This window comes from Cornus florida, unplaced genomic scaffold (genome assembly GCF_030987335.1).
Source record: "Cornus florida cultivar Cherokee Brave unplaced genomic scaffold, ASM3098733v1 CherokeeBrave_3.0.0_Hap2_Chr06, whole genome shotgun sequence".
In the NCBI taxonomy this organism is placed as follows: domain Eukaryota; kingdom Viridiplantae; phylum Streptophyta; class Magnoliopsida; order Cornales; family Cornaceae; genus Cornus; species Cornus florida.
The window spans coordinates 70,791,278-70,811,162 of NW_026775576.1; the positions used below are offsets into that span (position 1 = coordinate 70,791,278).

At 37.1% G+C, this 19,885-nt stretch overlaps 3 protein-coding genes across 5 annotated transcripts; 2 read left to right on the top strand and 1 right to left on the bottom strand.

Moving 5' to 3' along the window:
• Positions 1–303: 303 nt before the first annotated feature.
• LOC132311946 (uncharacterized) lies at positions 304–9,762 on the top strand. 2 transcript variants are annotated; one of them, XM_059810121.1, is made up of 4 exons: positions 304–919; positions 1,338–2,180; positions 3,857–5,023; positions 6,506–9,762. In XM_059810121.1, exons 1-4 carry the CDS (start codon positions 742–744, stop codon positions 9,523–9,525), a joined length of 5,208 nt encoding a protein of 1,735 aa, XP_059666104.1. In that variant the 5' UTR covers positions 304–741; the 3' UTR covers positions 9,526–9,762. The 2 variants fall into 2 exon arrangements, with proteins under 2 accessions (XP_059666104.1, XP_059666105.1); XM_059810122.1 differs by having other exon boundaries at positions 798–919; positions 1,352–2,180.
• Positions 9,763–10,629: 867 nt separating this feature from the next.
• Positions 10,630–11,388, bottom strand: LOC132314308 (uncharacterized). The gene has a single exon (XM_059813183.1). The coding sequence runs from the start codon at positions 11,386–11,388 to the stop codon at positions 10,630–10,632; it is 759 nt and encodes a 252-aa protein (XP_059669166.1).
• A 2,588-nt stretch (positions 11,389–13,976) lies between these two features.
• On the top strand, positions 13,977–19,377 carry LOC132311947 (uncharacterized). 2 transcript variants are annotated; one of them, XM_059810123.1, is made up of 2 exons: positions 13,977–14,208; positions 18,518–19,377. In XM_059810123.1, exons 1-2 carry the CDS (start codon positions 13,998–14,000, stop codon positions 19,162–19,164), a joined length of 858 nt encoding a protein of 285 aa, XP_059666106.1. In that variant the 5' UTR covers positions 13,977–13,997; the 3' UTR covers positions 19,165–19,377. The 2 variants fall into 2 exon arrangements, with proteins under 2 accessions (XP_059666106.1, XP_059666107.1); XM_059810124.1 differs by having other exon boundaries at positions 13,980–14,161.
• The last annotated feature ends 508 nt before the right edge of the window (positions 19,378–19,885 follow it).

Genomic DNA, 19,885 nt, shown 5'->3' on the forward strand with positions numbered 1-19,885 from the left:
AAAAGATTATTTTTTGAGAATAATTTTTTATTTTTTTAAAAATTATTTTCAAAATTACAAACAAAGCAGACCTAATTTGACCATACCCTTCAATATTAACCAAAACGTTCATATCAAGGTTACAACCGTAAAATTCTGCCCCTCCTTACTCATCACTCATTTTTGGACTATCCTAATCTTTCTTTTTTTTTCATTGAACTTTTCCGTCTTACCAAACAAGGGATAAGAAATCCTCTCCCCATTTCCTCTCCCTAACCAAACATGGCATTAATAGCATTGAATAGATTGCGGACGCGAAAGAAGAATAAATTCTAGTTTAGAAGAGCCGTTGATAGATAACAATTCCTCTCTCTCTCTCTCTTCAAGTCTCTAGGCTATCCCTCCCCCTTATCGTCTCCCGTTCTCACTTTCTCGCTCTACATTCATAGATTTTCCACACAGAATACACAGAAGTCTGGAGAGAGAAAACTCCAAGGGAAAATAGAACCAGGCGGACGGCACTTGTTCTTCATCTTCTTCAAACCCTGTTTTCCTAGGGCACACAAAAGTACTGCCCCATCTTCTCTGATTAATAATTTATCTTCCATGCGTGATATCTCCATTTCCAGCTCTGTTCAATTGGCTTTTTGTTCGTCGTTGTGGGATTCGAAACCCTAGATCGCGGCGGTGTGTCCTTCGTGCTGTTGATCGGTGAATTTTGTGTGTGGTGTTGCGCCTCATGCTATAGAGTGGTGGATTTTGATGCCGCCGGAGCCATTGCCTTGGGATCGGAAGGACTTCTTCAAGGAGAGGAAGCACGAGAGGTCGTCGGACTCCCTAGGGCCTGCGTCGAGATGGAGGGAGACTTCTCACCACGCATCGTCGTCGGCGCGGGATTTCATCCGCGGTGGATCTGCCGAGTTCCGCAGCAGAACTCAAGGTGAGTTTAGATATTCCTGTAGTTTGAACATTTGTTTGCTTGCTTCTCCCAAATCCTGGATTTTCATTCACCATGCCTTTTGTGCAATTTTCGTTTTTAGGTAAAACAAACAACATAGGTTGTAAAGGAACCAAATTTTTACTTAGCTATATATTATTTTTTCTTTGATTTCCCTATACTGAAGGGAACGGATCTGATTGGCTATTGGTGTTGATATTTTTCATTATTGGTTTGTGCATGATTATTGTTTAGATCTGATGTTTTAGTGCTTGAAAAATCGGTTCTTTGAGATTTGGGACCAGTATTTAAGGGGTAGCTATTTTACCCTTTTGATTTTTGGGGCTCATATTCTTTGCTTGAGGTGAATTTTTTGTGATTATTTTGTTCTATTTTTCTCTTTGAATGTTTTCTGCTGAAGGTCATGGTAAGCAGGGTGGTTGGCACCTGTTCTCTGAAGAAATTAATCATGGGTTCACTCAATCTCGGTCGATGGAGAGAATTCCGGATGATGAGAGCTGCCGGCCATCTGGGTCACGCGGTGATGGAAAGTACAGCCGGAACAGCAGAGAGCCTCCATCCTTTAGCCAGAAGGACTGGAGAGGTCACTCTAGGGAAACCGGTGCGTCACCTAATGGTCCGGGCAGGCCACACGACTTGAGTGATCAGAGGTCAGTCAACGATATGCTAACATACAACTCGCATCCTCATTCTGACTTTATAAACACATGGGATCAAATCAAAGACCAGAATGATAAGATCGATGGTGTCAATGGCTTGGGCACAGGCCAGAGATCTGATAGAGAGAATTCGCTGGGCTCGATTGATTGGAAGCCTCTTAAATGGACCCGTTCTGGAAGCTTGTCCTCGCGGGGTTCCGGTTTCAGCCATTCAAGTAGCTCAAAAAGCATTGGAGTGGATGTCAGTGAATCAAAGACTGAGGTACAGCCCAGGAATGTGACCCCGTTGCAGTCCCCTTCAGGGGATGCTGTTGCATGCGTGACATCTGCTCCTCCGTCCGAAGAGACGAACTCCAGGAAAAAGCCACGCCTTGGATGGGGTGAGGGGCTGGCAAAGTATGAGAAGAAGAAAGTTGGAGGCGTTTATGATAGTGCAACCAAAAATGGAACAGCTGTCCTTGGTGGCACAGAATCCATTCATTCTCATATCTCAAACTTGGCTGATAAAAGCCCTGGAATTACAGGTTTCTCAGACTGTGCATCCCCTGCTACTCCCTCCTCAGTTGGTTGCAGTTCCTCACCAGGTAATATATAGAGTTCAATTTAAATTTTTATGTTGATCAAATTTTAAGCAACATTTGGAAAATTCTTACAATATATTGAAACATATAATCAGTTTTGTTAAAATTTTATCATCATTGAATTTTTATAGTGCTACAATGTAGATAACTTTATTAATGCAAGAATTTTTGACAAGCCAACTGTAGAATTGATTGTTTAATAAGTCTTTAGTAGTTACTAATTGTTCAGTTGCATGGTGATTTAATTGTTATAATTTGGTTGGGTTGAAAGTACAATTAGAATTTAAAAAAAAATTAGCTTCTCCCTTCTGCATCTAGGGAAATTGATTGATTATCTAATATATAAAGCCCTATTACAAGGATCTAAACTCATCATTGTGAATAAATAACACGTAGAATGCTGTAAATTTTTAACTCCAATACAGTAAAATACATTCAAATTCTACTTTTGGCGGGGAAGAAAGATTTAAGTTCTGCCAAGATCTGGATTCAATATCACTATACAGAGATCGACAATTCAAAATGATGCAATCCACCCTTTATTAGCGCCTCATCCACTATGCTTTGGACACCATTTTTCCATCATAAAACCTCCCTTTCTATTTCCCTCTCCCCCAACTCCTGAATTAAAACATTTGAATTTTCTATTGATCCATTTACGTTAAGTCGTTTCATATTTTTTTCCTCTTTGCAAGTATACTGTTGTTTGATGAACTTGGTAAAGTGGATAATTCGTGTGTAACTGAGCCTTATAGTACAATTTAACTTTACTTTTATGGTGTCGGAATTTGTGTATGTTCAATAGAAAAAAGGGGAAATTGTACAAATGAAACTTATAAATATATATATATATATATATATGTACAAATGAAATGTTTGGTAGGGGTAAAAATAGATCAAATGATTGAGATTCAGTTGACCAGATTGATAATTGCCAGTGTTTATTTGACAAGTGTGATGCATTTTAAGCATTTGATATGGACATCTTATTCTAAATAGTTTCTTAAAGAATAATGTGTTACATAAAATGATATCATCATGTTAATATTTAGTGGTGACTTTTAATTTCCACTATAATTTAAAATAAACACTTTAAGACTGTAGTATTATTTAAAGCCATGTGGAGGTGAAATGTTAGTCCCAAAAAATTCTCTGTTAAGAATATTTTATTTTTATTTTTATTTTTTTCCTTGGGGGGTGGGGTGGCCTGTTAAACTTCTTGAAAATAAGCATTTTTAAAACTCAGTGACATGGTTATGCTTTACTGTTCTGTGTTCCACATTAATTTTGTTTTTCCTTGTTTAGCAAATTTTCATCTAATTTATTGCGCAATGTTGCTATTATTTTCTTAGGCCATCATTGTAAGGTGAGGCCTTCCTCTTCTTTAGTTTGAATGAACATCTGTTATGAATTCTCTGTTTGGAACCTTTTACCCAGAGAAAGGAACCTGATCATCAAACACTGTATGGTAATTAGTTTGGAATATATGATCACTGACGGTGTTTGTACAGACATATCTAGCCTTGTTTTAAATTAGATGCAAACAGTTAAGCATGTCACCTTTTTTCAAAATTTAGCTGTGTACACCACCAGAGATTATGACATTGTACTGTGTTTCTTCCCCAAATGGTCCACTTATTATTTAAGCAGTTCATCTGATTTTTGCCATCTTGTAACAGGTATTGAGGAGAAGCCATTTGTCAAGGTAGCGAGTAACGATAATGATACTAGTAACTTAATTGATTCTCCGAGTCTTGTTTCTTGGAGCCATCTTGATGGATTAGCTTTTAATCTAGAGAATGTGGAGCTCACTCCAATTATTAATTTGAGCACTTCGCTTAGCGAATTGCTACAGTCTGATGATGTGAACTTGGTAGATTCTAGTTTTGTGAGATCCACTGCAATGAACAAGTTGCTAGTGCTGAAAGGTGACATTTCAAAGGTACTGGAGACGACTGAATCTGAAATTGATTTGCTTGAAAATGAATTGAAATCTTTGATTTCTGATTCTGGAAATAATCGTCCTTGTCCGGCATCATCAAGTTCTTTGCCTATAGAAGGTCAAGCAAAACCTTGTGAACAATTAGTTGCGGCCTCTATGTCAATTCCTAGACCTGCTCCCTTGCAGCTTGTTTCTTCTGGAGATATGATTGTGGAGAAGGCAGTTGGTGTATTGGAAGAAGAAAATGCTGAAGTTAAAGATGAGGATGTTGATAGTCCAGGCACTGCTACGTCTAAATTTATTGAACCTACTTCTTCAGTGAAGGCTGCCTCCATATCTAATATGGGAAAACGTGGTGAATGTTCTGGTGTTTTGGAGCAAAGTAGATTTAAAAGCTTGGAAATGAAATACTTAGTGTATGGTTCCAATGAGCAAAAGAAGGAAGGTGCATCTGCTTCTGTGGATGGTAGTCGTCTTATACCTAGCAAAAGTTGTGTCCCTCTTTATACTGACGAGAGTTTAAATTGCTATAGGGAGGCTAGCAGATTATCTGATTTAATATTGGCTTCCAACAAAGATTCCTCAAACAGAGCTTCCAATGTATTTAATAAGCTATTGCCATCCAATCAATGTATTGATATTCCAACAGCTACCAGTATCTCTTGCTGTCAGAACGACTCATTGGTTAAGGAAAAGTTTGTCACAAGGAAGCGCTTTTTAAAATTTAAGGAGAGGGTCATCACCCTCAAATTCAGGGCATTCCAGCATCTCTGGAAAGAAGATATGCGCCTGCTTTCTACGAGGAAATATCGTGCAAAACCTCAGAAAAAGTTTGAAGCACGTACAGCACATAGTGGCCATCAGAAGAACCGGTCCTCTTTTCGTTCTCGGTTTTCATCTCCTGGTAAGTAAATGTCCTCTCTTTGCTCTTTATGTTAGTAGTGTTTTTCTTTTCCCTTTTTTCTTTCTGCAACTGCTCTGCTTATTTTGATGATGAAAATGTCAACACTGTATTTCTTGTTGGCATTGGTGGTTAAATCATATTTTCCAGATTGGTCAATTGCATTGCAGTCCAGTTCTTTCTGATTGGAAAGTGGATTATTAAGGCTTTGTCTACAGTTTCTAGTTTCAGGTCCATGATATCGACCCTTAATATTTATGTGAAGGAAACCAATTCTAATTATGAATGCTTTTTGTTACATGCAGAAGCGCACAGCTTGTGCCCGTGCTCTGAATTTTGTTGGCAAACACACACACACATACAGCTTGTAATCCAGAATGAAATGCCAATTCATGTGGTTAAGAATGCCATATTCTGAGCTGGTTATTAGACAATTTTGGTCTTCATTATGGCAGTTTGAGTTCATTACTGTTGAAATTGCCCTTTCATTGGCTGGAAATCATAAATTGTGTGCGGGGTTTATTACTACTACCACATCTCATAATTTTTTAGAAATCATAATTCTTTAGAAATCACATCATGCCTGGCTGATGTTTCATCATGCAATGAATTCATTGACATCTTGATTCTTTTGTAATGACTTCATGCCTGTAAAATTTCAACAATTCTAATGGAGCTCATGATCATGCTATGTTCCAACTTTGGCTCAACAAATAATTCTTTCTAGGATCGAATTTTATTTTACTCAAAATTCTTGGTGATGAATTTCGATATTTACAACAGATTCATTCTGTTGCAATTAGCATAGCTATTTGCACTGAAGTTGGATCAACTGGTTCATTATCTTGTGTGAGGCTTTTGCTTTCTTAGAACAGCAGTGCTGGCATTTGTTTGAGTTTTTTTGACTGATTGAGATTTAAGATATAATGGTTTCAGAATTGGAAGGCTTGTACGTTTGCTGTCACTTCCAAAGCTTAATATGTTGAGCAAGTGAAGTAAACATGTTAAAAAAAATTATGCTCAAGTTTTTTGGAGATTAGAAAAGATGAATAAAATGGTAATTTTGTTGCTGGTTTTTAACTATAATGCTTGTCATTCTGCTTTCAACTGCTGCTTGTATCCCAAGTTCATTGGGTTAGCTGAGAAAATGTTCTTTGATACATGGCATGTTTGGCTTTGTAGATTTGGCTACTTCTATTTGTAAGATGCCAGTGTATTTTACTTGTTTTCTGTTTGGAAACTTTGCATGTTTATCATTCATTTTTTATTACATTTGTTACTGTATTAATCAGTGTGATTTGAATTTCTATTCATTTTTATCTATGCATTTACAACCCTCTGACTCTAAAAAAAAGGCTTTCCCTTCAATCTTAAGCTTAGGATGCTGATGAAATATGACATATAGAATTGAACTTCTCTGTGTTGTATTCATTTGAAATTTCATCTTCTTCTTTTTTTCTTTTTTCTTTTAAATTATCTTTGCAGCTGGGAATTTGAGTCTGGTCCCCACCACAGAGATAGTTAATTTTACGAACAAGTTACTTTCAGATTCCCAGGTCAAACTTTTCAGGAATTCACTGAAGATGCCAGCTTTGATCTTGGACAAGAAAGAGAAGATTTCGAGGTTCATTTCAAATAATGGTTTAGTGGAAGATCCCTCTGCTGTTGAGAAGGAAAGGGCTAGGATCAACCCTTGGACACCAGAAGAGAAGGAAGTTTTTATGGATAAGCTTTCAACTTTTGGGAAAGAATTCAAGAAAATTGCTTCTTTTCTAGATCACAAGACAACTGCTGATTGTGTTGAGTTTTACTACAAAAACCACAAGTCAGATTGTTTTGAGAAGACAAAGAAGAAGCCGGATTTTGAAAAGAAAGGAAAGTCCTATCCTACTAATGGTTACCTGGTCACATCTGGGAAAAGATGGAATCGTGAGATGAATGCTGCATCCCTTGATATGTTGGGTGAGGCTTCAGCAGTTGCAGCTAATGCTGATGATGGTATGGAAAATCAGCTAAAAGGTACAGCAAGGTGGGCGTTTGGTGATTACAAAACACCTAGGGGTGATAATGGCATCTTAGATAGGTCAAGTAGTCTCAGTATCTTTGGTAATGAAAGGGAAACTGTGGCTGCTGATGTGCTGGCTGGTATCTGCGGTTCCTTGTCATCAGAAGCAATGAGCTCTTGCATCACAAGTTCTTTTGACCCTGGAGAGGGCTATCAGGAGTGGAAGTGCCAAAAGGTTGGTTCTTTGATGAGACGACCATTGACAGCCGAGGTTACACAGAATATTGATGACGAGACTTGCTCGGATGATAGTTGCGGGGAGATGGATTCTACTGCTTGGACAGACCAGGAGAAGTCTATCTTTGTACAGGCTGTGTCATCCTACGGTAAAGATTTCACAAGGATCTCACGGTGTGTCAGAACAAGGTCTAGGGATCAATGCAAGATATTTTTTAGTAAGGCACGGAAATGCCTTGGATTGGATATGGTTCGTCCTAGGCCTGGCAATGAAGGTATGCCTGTGAGCGAAGATACTAATGGGGGTGGGAGTGATGCTGAAGATGCTTGTGTTGTGGAGACTGGTACAGTTATCTGCGGTGACAAATCAGGATTTAAGTTGGATGAGGACATGAAGCCTGACTTGAACATGAACCATGAATCTGATCCTGTGGCAACCTTGAATTTTCAGACTGATATGAAAATTTTAGAGGATTATGTGAGAGGAGAACTGGATTGTAAAGGTCCTGTGAATGCAGTTGTTGATGACTGTCAGTTAGAGGGTAAGCTGCAGCTAGATTTTGATGGAGACAGCAATGTAGAGACTGGTGCTGATGGCAAGCATGTTTCAGTGCAGGCCCATGGAATCACAATTTCATCCTCTGATAAGGATGCTGGACAGGAGGGCAATCGTTTGAATCCATCAGTATCTGTTGAAGAGGGAAATGATCACTGCCTGTCCATATGTGCCGAAATTAAGAGTGAAGCTCTTGTGGAGGTGGTATCTGCCGTGCCTCTTGGAACAGAAACAGAAGGAAAGCAAGTAATGCCAATGCAAGGTGATAACAGTGATGCCAATGCAAGAGGTGTAAATGCCTTAGATTGCACCTTTCAAGATTCAGGTACAAGTGAGAACACTTCTTCTCATCTTGCTGCGAATATTAATTCTTCTTCGGGATTTGCTGTTAGTCCCAAACACAAGCCGGAGATTGCCCTGGAGTTGGATTCCATACATAGTGCTCATGTCATCTCATTGCAGCCGGATAGTTGTCTTGTGACTCTGAATTCTACACCCCAAGATTCTGCTGTAAGTCGATATGAGATTACTCTTAACCACCAAGATCCATTAACAACTGTTGATCCTCAAAAGATCAAAGATGAGCAGTGTCAAATATCTACTAGTGCGAATGATTATTCCCATCCCCAGCATCTGTCTGAAGATTCTTTTTCAGAGCCTGTTGAATCGTCCCAGATTGTCAGGGATTATCCGTTGCAGGTGTCAGTGAAAAAAGAGATGAATGGGGATATTAGTTCCAAAAAACCAGCTTCATTTCAAAGCCTTCCAAAGAATTTCCACTCTGATCAGTATTTATCACAGGATTACTATCTTCGGAAGTGTAACAATTCAAAAGCTCACAGTTTGGTGGCTGAGCTTCCATCTCAAGAACAAAAAAGGGATCAGTCAAGGCCCATCTCACAGAGTTTATCAGATGTGGAGAAACCTTGCAGGAATGGTGACGTGAAACTTTTTGGTCAGATTCTAACTCATCCCTCATCTCAGCTGAAGCCGAATCCTAGTACCCATGAGAATGAAGACAAGGGGAATCAACATCCTAAGTTAAGCAGCAAGTCTTCTAACCCAAAATTTTCTGGTACTCATAGCTTAGATGCAAACTTTGTTCCAACAAGATTTGATCGTAATAATTATTTGGGCCTTGAGAATCTTCCCATGAGGAGTTACGGTTTTTGGGATGGGAATAGAATACAAACAGGATTTTCTTCGTTGCCTGACTCCGCTATCCTGCTGGCAAAATATCCTGCTGCATTTGGTAATTACCCAACAACCTCAGCAAAAATGGAGCAGCCATTGCATTCTGTTGTAAAGAGTACTGAATGCAATGTGAATGGTGTCTCAGTTTTTCCAAGAAGGGAGATCGGTAGCAATGGAGTGACGGATTATCAAACGTACAGGAACCGAGATGGTACCAAAGGGCAGCCATTCACAGTGGATATGAAGCAGCGGCAGGACTTGTTATTCTCCGAGATGCAAAGACGAAATGGTTTTGATGCAGTTTCAAGTATACAACAGCAAGCGAGGGGGATGGTTGGAATCAATGTTGTAGGTAGAGGAGGGATTCTTGTTGGAGGAGCATGCACCGGTGTTTCGGATCCTGTGGCAGCCATCAAAATGCACTATGCTAAAGCTGAACAGTACAGTGGGCAAGCGGGGGGCATCATCAGTGAGGAGGATTCTTGGAGGGGTAAGGGGGACATAGGCAGGTAGCAGAATGTTTAGAATGGGCCTCTTTTAGCAGCGGCCTTTTAGCGGCAAATGTATTCCTTTGCCGTGTTGTATAATAGTTTTTGCAACTCCAATGCAGCAAGCAAGCAATGATAGGAAATTAAATCCGTCTTTTTGGGCAAAAGAATGGTAGGTGTCTGTAATATTGCCATAGCTTTGTATTTGTTGTATTTGATGGAAGTACAGAAATAATCTTTCAAAGTTTGGGAGATGGGAAAATTCAGTTTCCAATGCACTCCTCATCCATTTGACCGTTACCTAGCCATCCTTTCCGACACACGTACCGTTTCTGTAAATTTCTTCAGTTCTTCTGGAGAAGTGCCTGAAATTGCCCGACGTTAAAATTTTATTGGGAGTTTGTATCTCATTTTTGATTATTCTTTGAAATTTCGGGCCCTAGTCAGGTCTTCACTTGTGGAACTGATGAAGATAGTAGGGTTTTAGTCGGTGAGTATAATGACTTTTTTTTTAGTCGGTACTCACACAAACTGACTTTTTTTTTTCTAGTTGATACTCACACAAATTGTCTCCACTGAAATTCGAATCTCTGACCTCCCTCTTTGAGAAGTACTCACGTAGGGATGGAACTGGAGGAAATATAGTCGTATCAAATGTTTTTTTCGGAGGGTGTTTCATTTTAAAAAATGAGAAGAAGGGGCTGGTTTGGTAATATCCAAATAAGTCCGGACTATTGGACAAATTAAGAAGTGTTACGTGACAAGTTAACAACCCAACTCCACCTAATAACGCCTCTGTCAAACCCGGTCTATTATTTTTATGTATATATTTTCATTTCTTTTAGGTGATTGGTTAGCTCAAAAGTCAAAAACGAGTAGAGACTAATAAAAGGAAAGAGATTGAAAAAGAATGCTAATTTGTTTTTTTAGAAGGAAAAGTCTATCATGTTTACTTTCATGACCAAAAATATCAAAATATGTGAATTATACAATACAACAATAAAATAATACAAATTTGATGTTCAAAAATATAAAGCATACAAGACCATAAGCAAGCGCTATATACATGACCAAAAAACAAGTCAACAACAACCATTTTTGACTAATTTCCCACGCAACGCCACCGTTTCTATACCATTGAAGCCGAAACGCAACCAAACGACCTGGCCAACAAGTTTGCCAGGTGTGCCCCGGACCTCAACTGCCTCGCTAGCCCCCAATGATGATGACTCTTCCTTCCACCGCTCACCACCTCACCGCCGTCAACCGCAGCCGGAAACATCGGCGCCGGAGCGCGGCGGCTCTGCCTCTTCTTGATGGCACTCATCTCCATCTCCGGCTTGAACTTCACCGGTGCGAACATAAACATCCGACACTTAGACTTGGTCGACATGGACGTGATCGCCGTGATATTCACCGTCCGAATCGGCGACGGCTCACACTTGGCAACGGATGACGACCTGTTCTGGAACGCCTCCGAACTCGGAAACCGGAGCGATTTGGAACGGTTCTTGCGAACGAACCGGTCCGATTCGTTGCTCAATTGATCGTAGCTGTGATCATGAGTGTGGGATTTGTGAAACGAGGAGGATCGGACGCTTAGATAGTCTCGCTTCTGGTACTCGTTGAGTTGGTCTTCGTCGTAAGGGATGACTTTGCCGCAGAAGACGATGTTGTTGTTGTCGTCGTTGTCGGAGTGGTTGATTTGGGAGGATAGGTCGCCGAGGAATTCGAATAGATCTTGATCTGTGGAGGCTCGTGGAGTGGTAGTCTGGTCTTGATGATCATCATCACCGTGATCGTGGATTGGGAGGTCGCGGAGAGAGAAAGTGTCTTCGTCTTCTTCTTCAGATTGTTGGAAAGTGGTGTTGCTCTTGTCTTCTTCCATTGTTTCAGTATTTGAGAGTAGTGAGTTGGAGTTGGGGAGAGAGATGGGTGAGAAATGTGTGAGATGAGAGGTTGTCTAGTGGAAGTATATATATACAGCTGAGAGAGGGAGAGGATTCTTCCTTATCTAAATTAAAAATTAATATCTAATGCTTCTAGTCGAAGATATATATAAATATATATATATATATTATAGAAAGAGAAAGAGAGAGAGACGGAGCTTCCTTAGGGATGTGATAGCTTCTAGAAAGAGTAGAACATAGGGGGAGGGAGTCAGAAAGTTTTGGCAAATTTGAATAAAATAATATAATAGGAGAGGGACTGGACGACTGGAAGAAGTAGAAAATCAAGATATTTAAGACTTTCATTGGATGAAAAATGAGGGAAAAAATAGGAATAATTTTTATTTATATTTAAATAAATTATAAAAAATAAATAAATAATAATAGTATTTTTGTTTGGTAAAAGTAAATGAGATAAATAAAAAAAAGATAAGAATTAAATTATTATCTTAATATTTTTATAATATGTTATTAGATGAGACTTAAATGTTATAAGATGATAATTTTGAAATTATAAAAATATTACTTACTCATTATCATTTTTCTCCAAATTTTTTTCATTTTTTTGGAAGTTAGCACATGAGGAATTTGGTATCTTTCCAAATCTCTCTCAATTCTTTCTTTTCTCTCTACTAAAAATTATCTAAACACAATTTTTACTGTCTTTTTTTTTTCTTTTTCTTTTCGAATTCATTCAAATTACTGGATCCAAACAAAGTCTAAGAGAAAAATTAATTGAAAGAGCCTAGCTAGGGAAGGCTCACATGAGAAAACCATTCAAATAGAGCTTTGTCTTCACTTCCAACACCAAATGAAAATATCCTCCATGTCTATAAAATAAGTGCCTATTATTTTGAGATGTTTTAAATTTCAATTCTTTTAAGGACATTACCCAATTTCCTAGTGATAGTGTGTTTAGTGTGCTCACGTTCCAGTCTTTCCTACATTTAGTTTGTCAGGATTTAACAAAAATATTAATTCTCTAAAGTTTGTCAGGATTTTAAAAAAATATTAATTCTCTTTTTCAAATCGATAACAAAAATGTTTACTTTTATATGATTACTTTTGTAGTTTTATTAATGGGTAAATTGCAAATAAATAAAAAAAACCTACAAAAACCTCTATTGGTGTTATTTATTTATTTATTTATTTACATTTTTCATATATATATATATATATATATATCTTTGTCATAGTCTTAAATTATATTTATATGAAAAATGTAAAAAAAAAAAAAAAATAACACCAATAGAGGTTTTTGTAGGTTTTTTTTATTTATTTGCAATTTACCCATTTATAAAATTACATATATATATATATATATATATATATTTTCTATGACAAGAATGTTTGAGGTTAGTTGTTAGGTAGAGGATGCAAAACTTAATATGGGCTCTTATACAAATGGAGCAACCAACCATTCCAACAACATGACAATTACAAAAAATAAATATAACTGATACCAAAATTGAATATTTTGAGCTCCACTTGTTAAATACTGTAATATATGTTCGTATTAATTCATTAAATAAATAAGTAAAGTTCAAATCTCACATGAGAATTTTTTATATTTAATTTTAAGGAGTTTTGAAGTATTTATTGATATACAAAAAATAATAAGTATATTAAAGATTTAAAATAATCCATTTCACGAGCTTACAGTTCAAATCCGAGTTGCAGTATTTATAGATACTACATTAAAAAAAACAGAGTATTATTTAAGTAAACTCCGTCTAGATGGAGACAAGCTTGGCGGGTGATCAGAAAAAAATATCCAATAAACACGAAAAACATTCCAAAAATAAAATTGAGACAGAAAATAGAAACGAAAAAAAGAGACTATGAAAAATATGAAATGAAGAATAACCCCTTACACTTTTTGATAAATAGAGCAGAGAAAAAGAATATTTATATATATATATATATATGAAAGTTTTGTGTATAGAGTCAGAAGAAAATGATCACAAAAGATTTCTAACTCAACGACATATCATACAATCTTTCTTCCTCGAATTTGGAGAGACATGTGAATAATAAGTGTGTGAATCAAATGGTTATAAACTTGAAATAAAGAAAAAGAAAAGCAATAGTGATTAGTGACTATATTTAATAGAGTTTTACTATATTTAATAATAATGGTTTTAATAAAAAGCCGAATGAAATTATCTTTTATAAAAAGATAAAAGGGATAAATCTATTAAGTTAAAATATCTACCATTTAAAAATAAACATAAAACATTTTTAAATGGTTAAAAACAATTCCAAATGTGCTCTAAAGAATTGATAATTTTTTTCTCTTTATTTTTAGAAAATACAATGTAGCATTAATTTTCCCATTCTCGTTCTTATCATTTCCAAATGCCACCAATGTTTTAAGGTCTAAATTTTTTTATTTATTTTTATTTTTTTATATATTAGCTTTTTGACAAATATTTATCACAAAGGATTTTTTTTTTTTTTTTTTTTTTTTTTTGGGTAAATTATTTATCAGAATGTTGTTTTAAAAACTTGACCTAAACCAAAGGACTATAAACCCCTCGCAAGTTACATGGTGAAGAGGGGGGGCCAAAACCCTCTAACAACATTTCACTTTGTTTTCAGCTCAGAATCAGAGATTCTCTTTGAACAAAGTTTCAGAAATGGCGAGAGCGGCTCTCCTTCACTTGGCTCGATCACGCACCAGTCATCTCACTTCCAGAAACCTTCAATCTGGTTGGTTTCTGTCTATATATCTACATCTGTACGTATATATCTACATGGTAACTAAGATTTTGCTTTCACTACTCGAATTTTTTAAATCTGAAACGCAGTTTTTACCCTAATCGGTCACATAACACTGTTTTGCCTGATCGTATGTTCCTAATTGGACATGCTTCCTGTGGTGTACAATTGGTTGCTTGTTGCTCAGAGAAAACCCTAGTTAGTTTTGCTTTGAGCTTGCACTTGTTGTTGCTTTTATTTTTTGTTTTATTTGTGTGGATCGTTTACTGAAAAAAGTTCAGGTGAGCTAGGTTCAAATGACTATTTGTTTCGGCACTAAAAATTTGTTCAATCAACACAAATTAGTGTCTTAAAAAATTCTCTTTTATTTTTTAAACGAAGTAATTAGTAAGAAATGGGTGTTCAAAGCTTAATTGGAAGTATATAACACCTACTATAGATATTCACATCAGATGGGCAGCTAAGATTGCGCCGGGAGCTGTTGGGTTCTGCTCGTTTCTTTTGTTTTGTCCAATGGGTGAAACATCAATTCAGTGGTCATTGGATGAAGATATTGTAAGCTTGTATACCATTTTGTGCAAAGCTTAATTGCAAGTATTCACTTCAAATAGGCAGTGATGATTGAGCCCGCAGCTGTTGGGTTCTGCTCTCCTATTCTCTTGTTTTGTCTTATGGTTGAAACCTTAATTCAGTGGTCGTTGGATCAACATATGGTAAGCTTGTGGCTTTGGAATGATAAAAAATTAAAAATTTTAGTTCTAAGGTGTCGTTTTGTGTCCAGTAAGTTGGTGTCTTGTTTAGGAATAGCAATATTGCGATGTAGCATTTGTTGCCTGCTATACATAAGCCCAGTAAAGGGTAATACGCAAACTGGACTGCTTCCGATTGGTTTATGATGTTGATCAGAGGAAGGTTTCAGTAATGACCAAATGGGTGTGCAATGCTTAAATTGAAAGTATATAACACATATTTTAGCTTATTAACTTCAATTAGGCAGCGAAGATTGAGCCCACAGCTGTTGGGTTATACTCTTGTATTCTCGTGTGTCGTCATATGGTTGAAACCTCAATTCAGTGGTCATTGGATCATGATATGGTAAGCTTGTAGTTTTTGAATGATGAGAGTTTTAGTTCTAAGGCGGCCTTCTATGTTCAGCAAGTTGTTATCTTGTTTAGGAATGGCAATATTGCGATGAAGCCATTGTTGCCACTGACTATACATAGGCCCAGTGAAGGGTGATACCCACCTGCACTGCTTCCGATTTGGTTTATGAAGTAAATGAAAGGAAGGTTTCAGTAATTTATACGCACAATCTCTCCTCTTGGGATTTGCTTTAGTAAAATGGTGTTCGTTTCTAGAAACAATGCTCTAGATCCTTTCGGTTCTTCTCTACTATCCTTAGGGTTACACTTCACAATCGTATTCTACAAATTCTACTAATTTTGACAATGGAACCCACGAAAGGGGTTAATGCTAAAAAAATCGACTCTATACTGTTTCTGCTTTTGATGTATCTTGAAGAATCCTGAAATGGCTGTAATCGCCTCATAGCATAGGAGCGAAGGGAAAAGCGCAACTCCATCCACTATCTGAGTATCTATTCCCAAAGTCTCTGGCCTGGTGCTACACAAATGTGATCTAAAACGGAAGTAAAGGAAAAAATTTATAAGGTCGCGGTTCATTCTAAAATAGAAAATAGATGACCTACTCAAAATAATTAACTAAATTGATAGGTGCATGTTGCTTATATGGACCGATCCTGTTCGGATAACTAGTCTAAAATTAGATAAATTGTTTAGATCTGTCTAAAATTAAAAAAATCAGATAGACTTTTTCTTTTAAAATTTAAAGCTTTAATTGGAATATATATATATATAATTCTTTTTTTCAATTTGCACAACCATGCATAACTGTAATTCCATAACTTGAATTGTTAAGAGCTGACTCCATTAAACGATTTGAAGCGCACTTTTTTTTTTTTTCCTTATTTAATAGTATATGTTTCTTGTATTACATATAGAATATCTTATCAAATCATCTGGTTATTGGCTTATGCCTTTATTAATTGTTCATTTATGCATACTTTGGTAATAAAACCATTTCTGATATAAGATTTCTAATACACACTTACCTTTGTTGATGGAGACTCATTTTTTAGTATTTGTAATTTGTAACACAAACAAGCACATAAACTTCTTTTCACTGACAGAAGGCATCAAACCCTGCGTTGTAAGATATTTGTTCTGATCACCCTGTTGGACTTCTTGTACTAGTTTGAACTTTGACATTCACATGTGTGTCTTTACTTGTTTCTATGAGCTTACATAATAAAGTGGAATCTGTCATAGACGACAGCATCCCTACCAAAATTTTAGAATTGTGCTTTACACCACAAAATAAGATATAAGAAAGGAATTTCGAGGACATTATGAACTCGTTCTGAAATTTTTTGTTTTGGCATGCATGTCAAAAGTTTTCCAGATCGTGCCAAAAGTTATTTATATCCTCTCACTCAAAATCCAACTTACACTAACAAGTCACAATTACTGACCCAACCCGTCCAATATTCATATGGATACATTGAATGCAAGGTCCAATTAATGAGGATAAGCTTATGCTGATGTTGCTTGAATTGCCTTCCTATTTCTACCTTTCTTTTAAATTGGTCAAATTCATTGTTTCTCATTCCATGTTGACCATAAAATCCAGCATCCATGCACATAGAGATTGTGCTATGACACACTTACTTTGACAACCCCTGGAGTGGAGAATGCTGTGATCCATAATTCTTTCTTGTTTTCGAAGAAATGATGACTTCTTATAGTTCCTAAGTGCACCCTGCCACCTGCAAAAGGAGAAGGAAGTTTCTTGTAGTACAAATATCTGGAGCTTCACGATTTATGCTAACCATTATCTTTTGTGCATGATCTGCCATGTTGTAGGTCAATTATGTTTCATAGCCAGAATGTTTCCTCTCAGAACTTGAAAAATATTATCGGTATTTTAAAGCCATATCCCCCAAGTCCGAATGGCACTTAAACTTAAGTCTGGAGTCCCATGTTCAATATATGCAGTGGAGTAATGTGGCAACTCCAAGGACCACTATGGTACAATTTTTGTTTGGGGATGCCTCTTGGGCTGCCTTCTGACTTCTATTCTTCTGTTTCATTGACACATTCTCGTTGAACCTCAATAAATCCTTCTTCATGCAAGAACCATTTGTACTCCAAGGAATTCTGAAGTACCATGCATTATGATGCAGTGGCTATCATATCATGTCATCTTGTTTCATGAGCCCCCAGGATTTGGGGATGGGATTTAGGAGAGGCCTAGAACACCTAACTTGTTTGAAGTTTGATGGTCTGCCTCTAATAGGTGAAGTTAAGAACTTAGTTTGAAATCCGGCTGGACTAAAGTTTCATCAGTTTTTTTTTTTTTTTTTGGGTGGGGTGGGGGAAAGAGTTGCTTCTGCTGCCAAGAACTCAAGTCAGAACTTTGATACTAGCTATCTAAGTGACTATCCCTTTTACTCCAATGCATTTCGTTATTTAATGAAATCCGTGATTTAATATTTGGAATGTTAACTATATTTTACTATGTACTTTAGGGGCCATTTCTTGGTATAACGAGAAGCTCATGTTACAAAACAGAGAATGCAGGTTCGAGTATTGGATCACAACTTGTGCAGATAATGATAATGATAGAGATTTGGTTTGTGTCCAGTCCATCTCTCTCAGGGACCCAGTATAAGGAAGACAAACGGTGGATAACATCATTTATGTTATTGTGTATGTTCATATAGTAATATGTCAGTTTTCTAGATGAACTTTTGGCCTTTATTTCTTACAAACGCTGGAGGCAAGTAAACTTACCTCCCCCGTTGCCTTTATGCCCTCTAGATGCCAACTGAACTAGAGTCTGTTGGTTCCAATTTGAAGAACACTGATGGTTTTAATTCCTACCATTACCTAAAGAAGAGGAATGGAGAAGGGGGAAGGGAAAGGAAATTTCATCCAATAAAGATCTCGAAGCTATACTGCTATAGTACTCTTGCTTAAGTTAATGTGGCTACCAATGAGCTTTTTACTTGGCTTCTTTTTTCATTTGCACACCCAGCGGGAACTAATGAAGCACATTTTTCATAAATTTGGATTACATCTATGCAGTTACATGCACACATATATACATGTAATGTATTTAATATCAGAATCCAGTCAAACTCTTTATTTTTTCTAAAAAGGATTTCCTTATTCTTTATCCTGACGTCTCTTTGAAGCTTGCAATTTAAACATGTGCTTTCTTTTACAATTATTATTACTATCATTAACGAAATTTTCTCTGTTTCAGGTTGTCATCTCTTTAGATTTGGAACATGGCAACACACTCCAAGTGCCAAAACTAACCTCAACTCTGCCATACAGCTTGCTGCTGTCCAGAAAAGATGGTCATCTCAATCCACTGCTTCAGAAGATGACAGCAAGATCAGCATTGGACCTCGTAGAGGCGGTGAGGCGGGGGACAAAGAAAAAGACAATGGAGTTACTTATTATGGTCCAATCTCTTCTACTATTAAGAAAGTGAAGATGCTCTCTCTTTCCACCTGCTGCCTCTCCGTGTCTTTAGGCCCTGTTATAACTTTCATGACTTCTACTAACTCGAATGTGATCCTTAAGGGTGCAGTGGCATCCACAGTTATATTCCTCAGTGCTTCTACGACTGCTGCCCTTCACTGGTTTGTGAGCCCTTACATTCACAAGCTCAGATGGCAGCCCGGTTCTGACAGCTTTGAGGTGGAGATGATGTCATGGCTGGCAACATATCTTCCAAAGACTATTAAGTTTGCGGACATCAGGCCAGCAGAGACCAACAGGCCTTTCGTGACGTTTAAGGCCAACGGGAACTTCTATTTTGTGGATGCTGAGCACTGTCATAACAAGGCTTTGTTGGCGAGACTGACCCCACAGACGCAGGAGTCCGCTTTTAAGAACTTGTGATTTGCAGTTGCAGTTATATTCCAACAGGAGTATTTTGAAGGTTTGCTTGCTGTTAGGACTTAGGATGATATGTTATATGCTGGTGTCTGGTTATTAATCTGGATAGTTTGAGCCTTTGTGCACGTATCTATGTCTCTTTTTTTTCGTTTTATAGTTAAATGAGATGACAAAGTTCGATTGATTCGACGAATAAATGAACATTTCTGGTTAAAAGTAGTGTTATCCCACATTAGTTTAGGTGGTGACCATTTTAATTTTTTTATGGGCTGGAAGTAATGCATTTGTGTTGAGCTGTTTTTGAAACCATGTTGCTGTTGGGCAGAACTTCAACATAAACCTAAGAATTCTGTGCATATTCAACTTTTGCTGAAGAGTGTTGTCAGAAAATGAATCTTCAAAGCAAAAGTGACATTGGGATTTAGTGCGCTTGCTTAAATTTATGGGCTTATTGTTTAATGCCAACAACCACCCTGAAGAAAAAAGAGGAAGGTAAATTTTGTTGCTGTTGGCAAAACGAGGTGCAATTTCAGTTCAGATGTACGCAGAGGGCACCAATATTTTCAGCAGAGCAGTACCTTTTAAAAAAAAAAAAAAAAAATTGTTCCATTTCTCAATAAAAGAAGGTACAAATTGATGTAGTGGGTCACTTTGATCTAGTGGTGAAGATGTACTCCCAAGGGTTTGAACACTAAAATCCCAAACAGTGGAGTGATGTCACAAT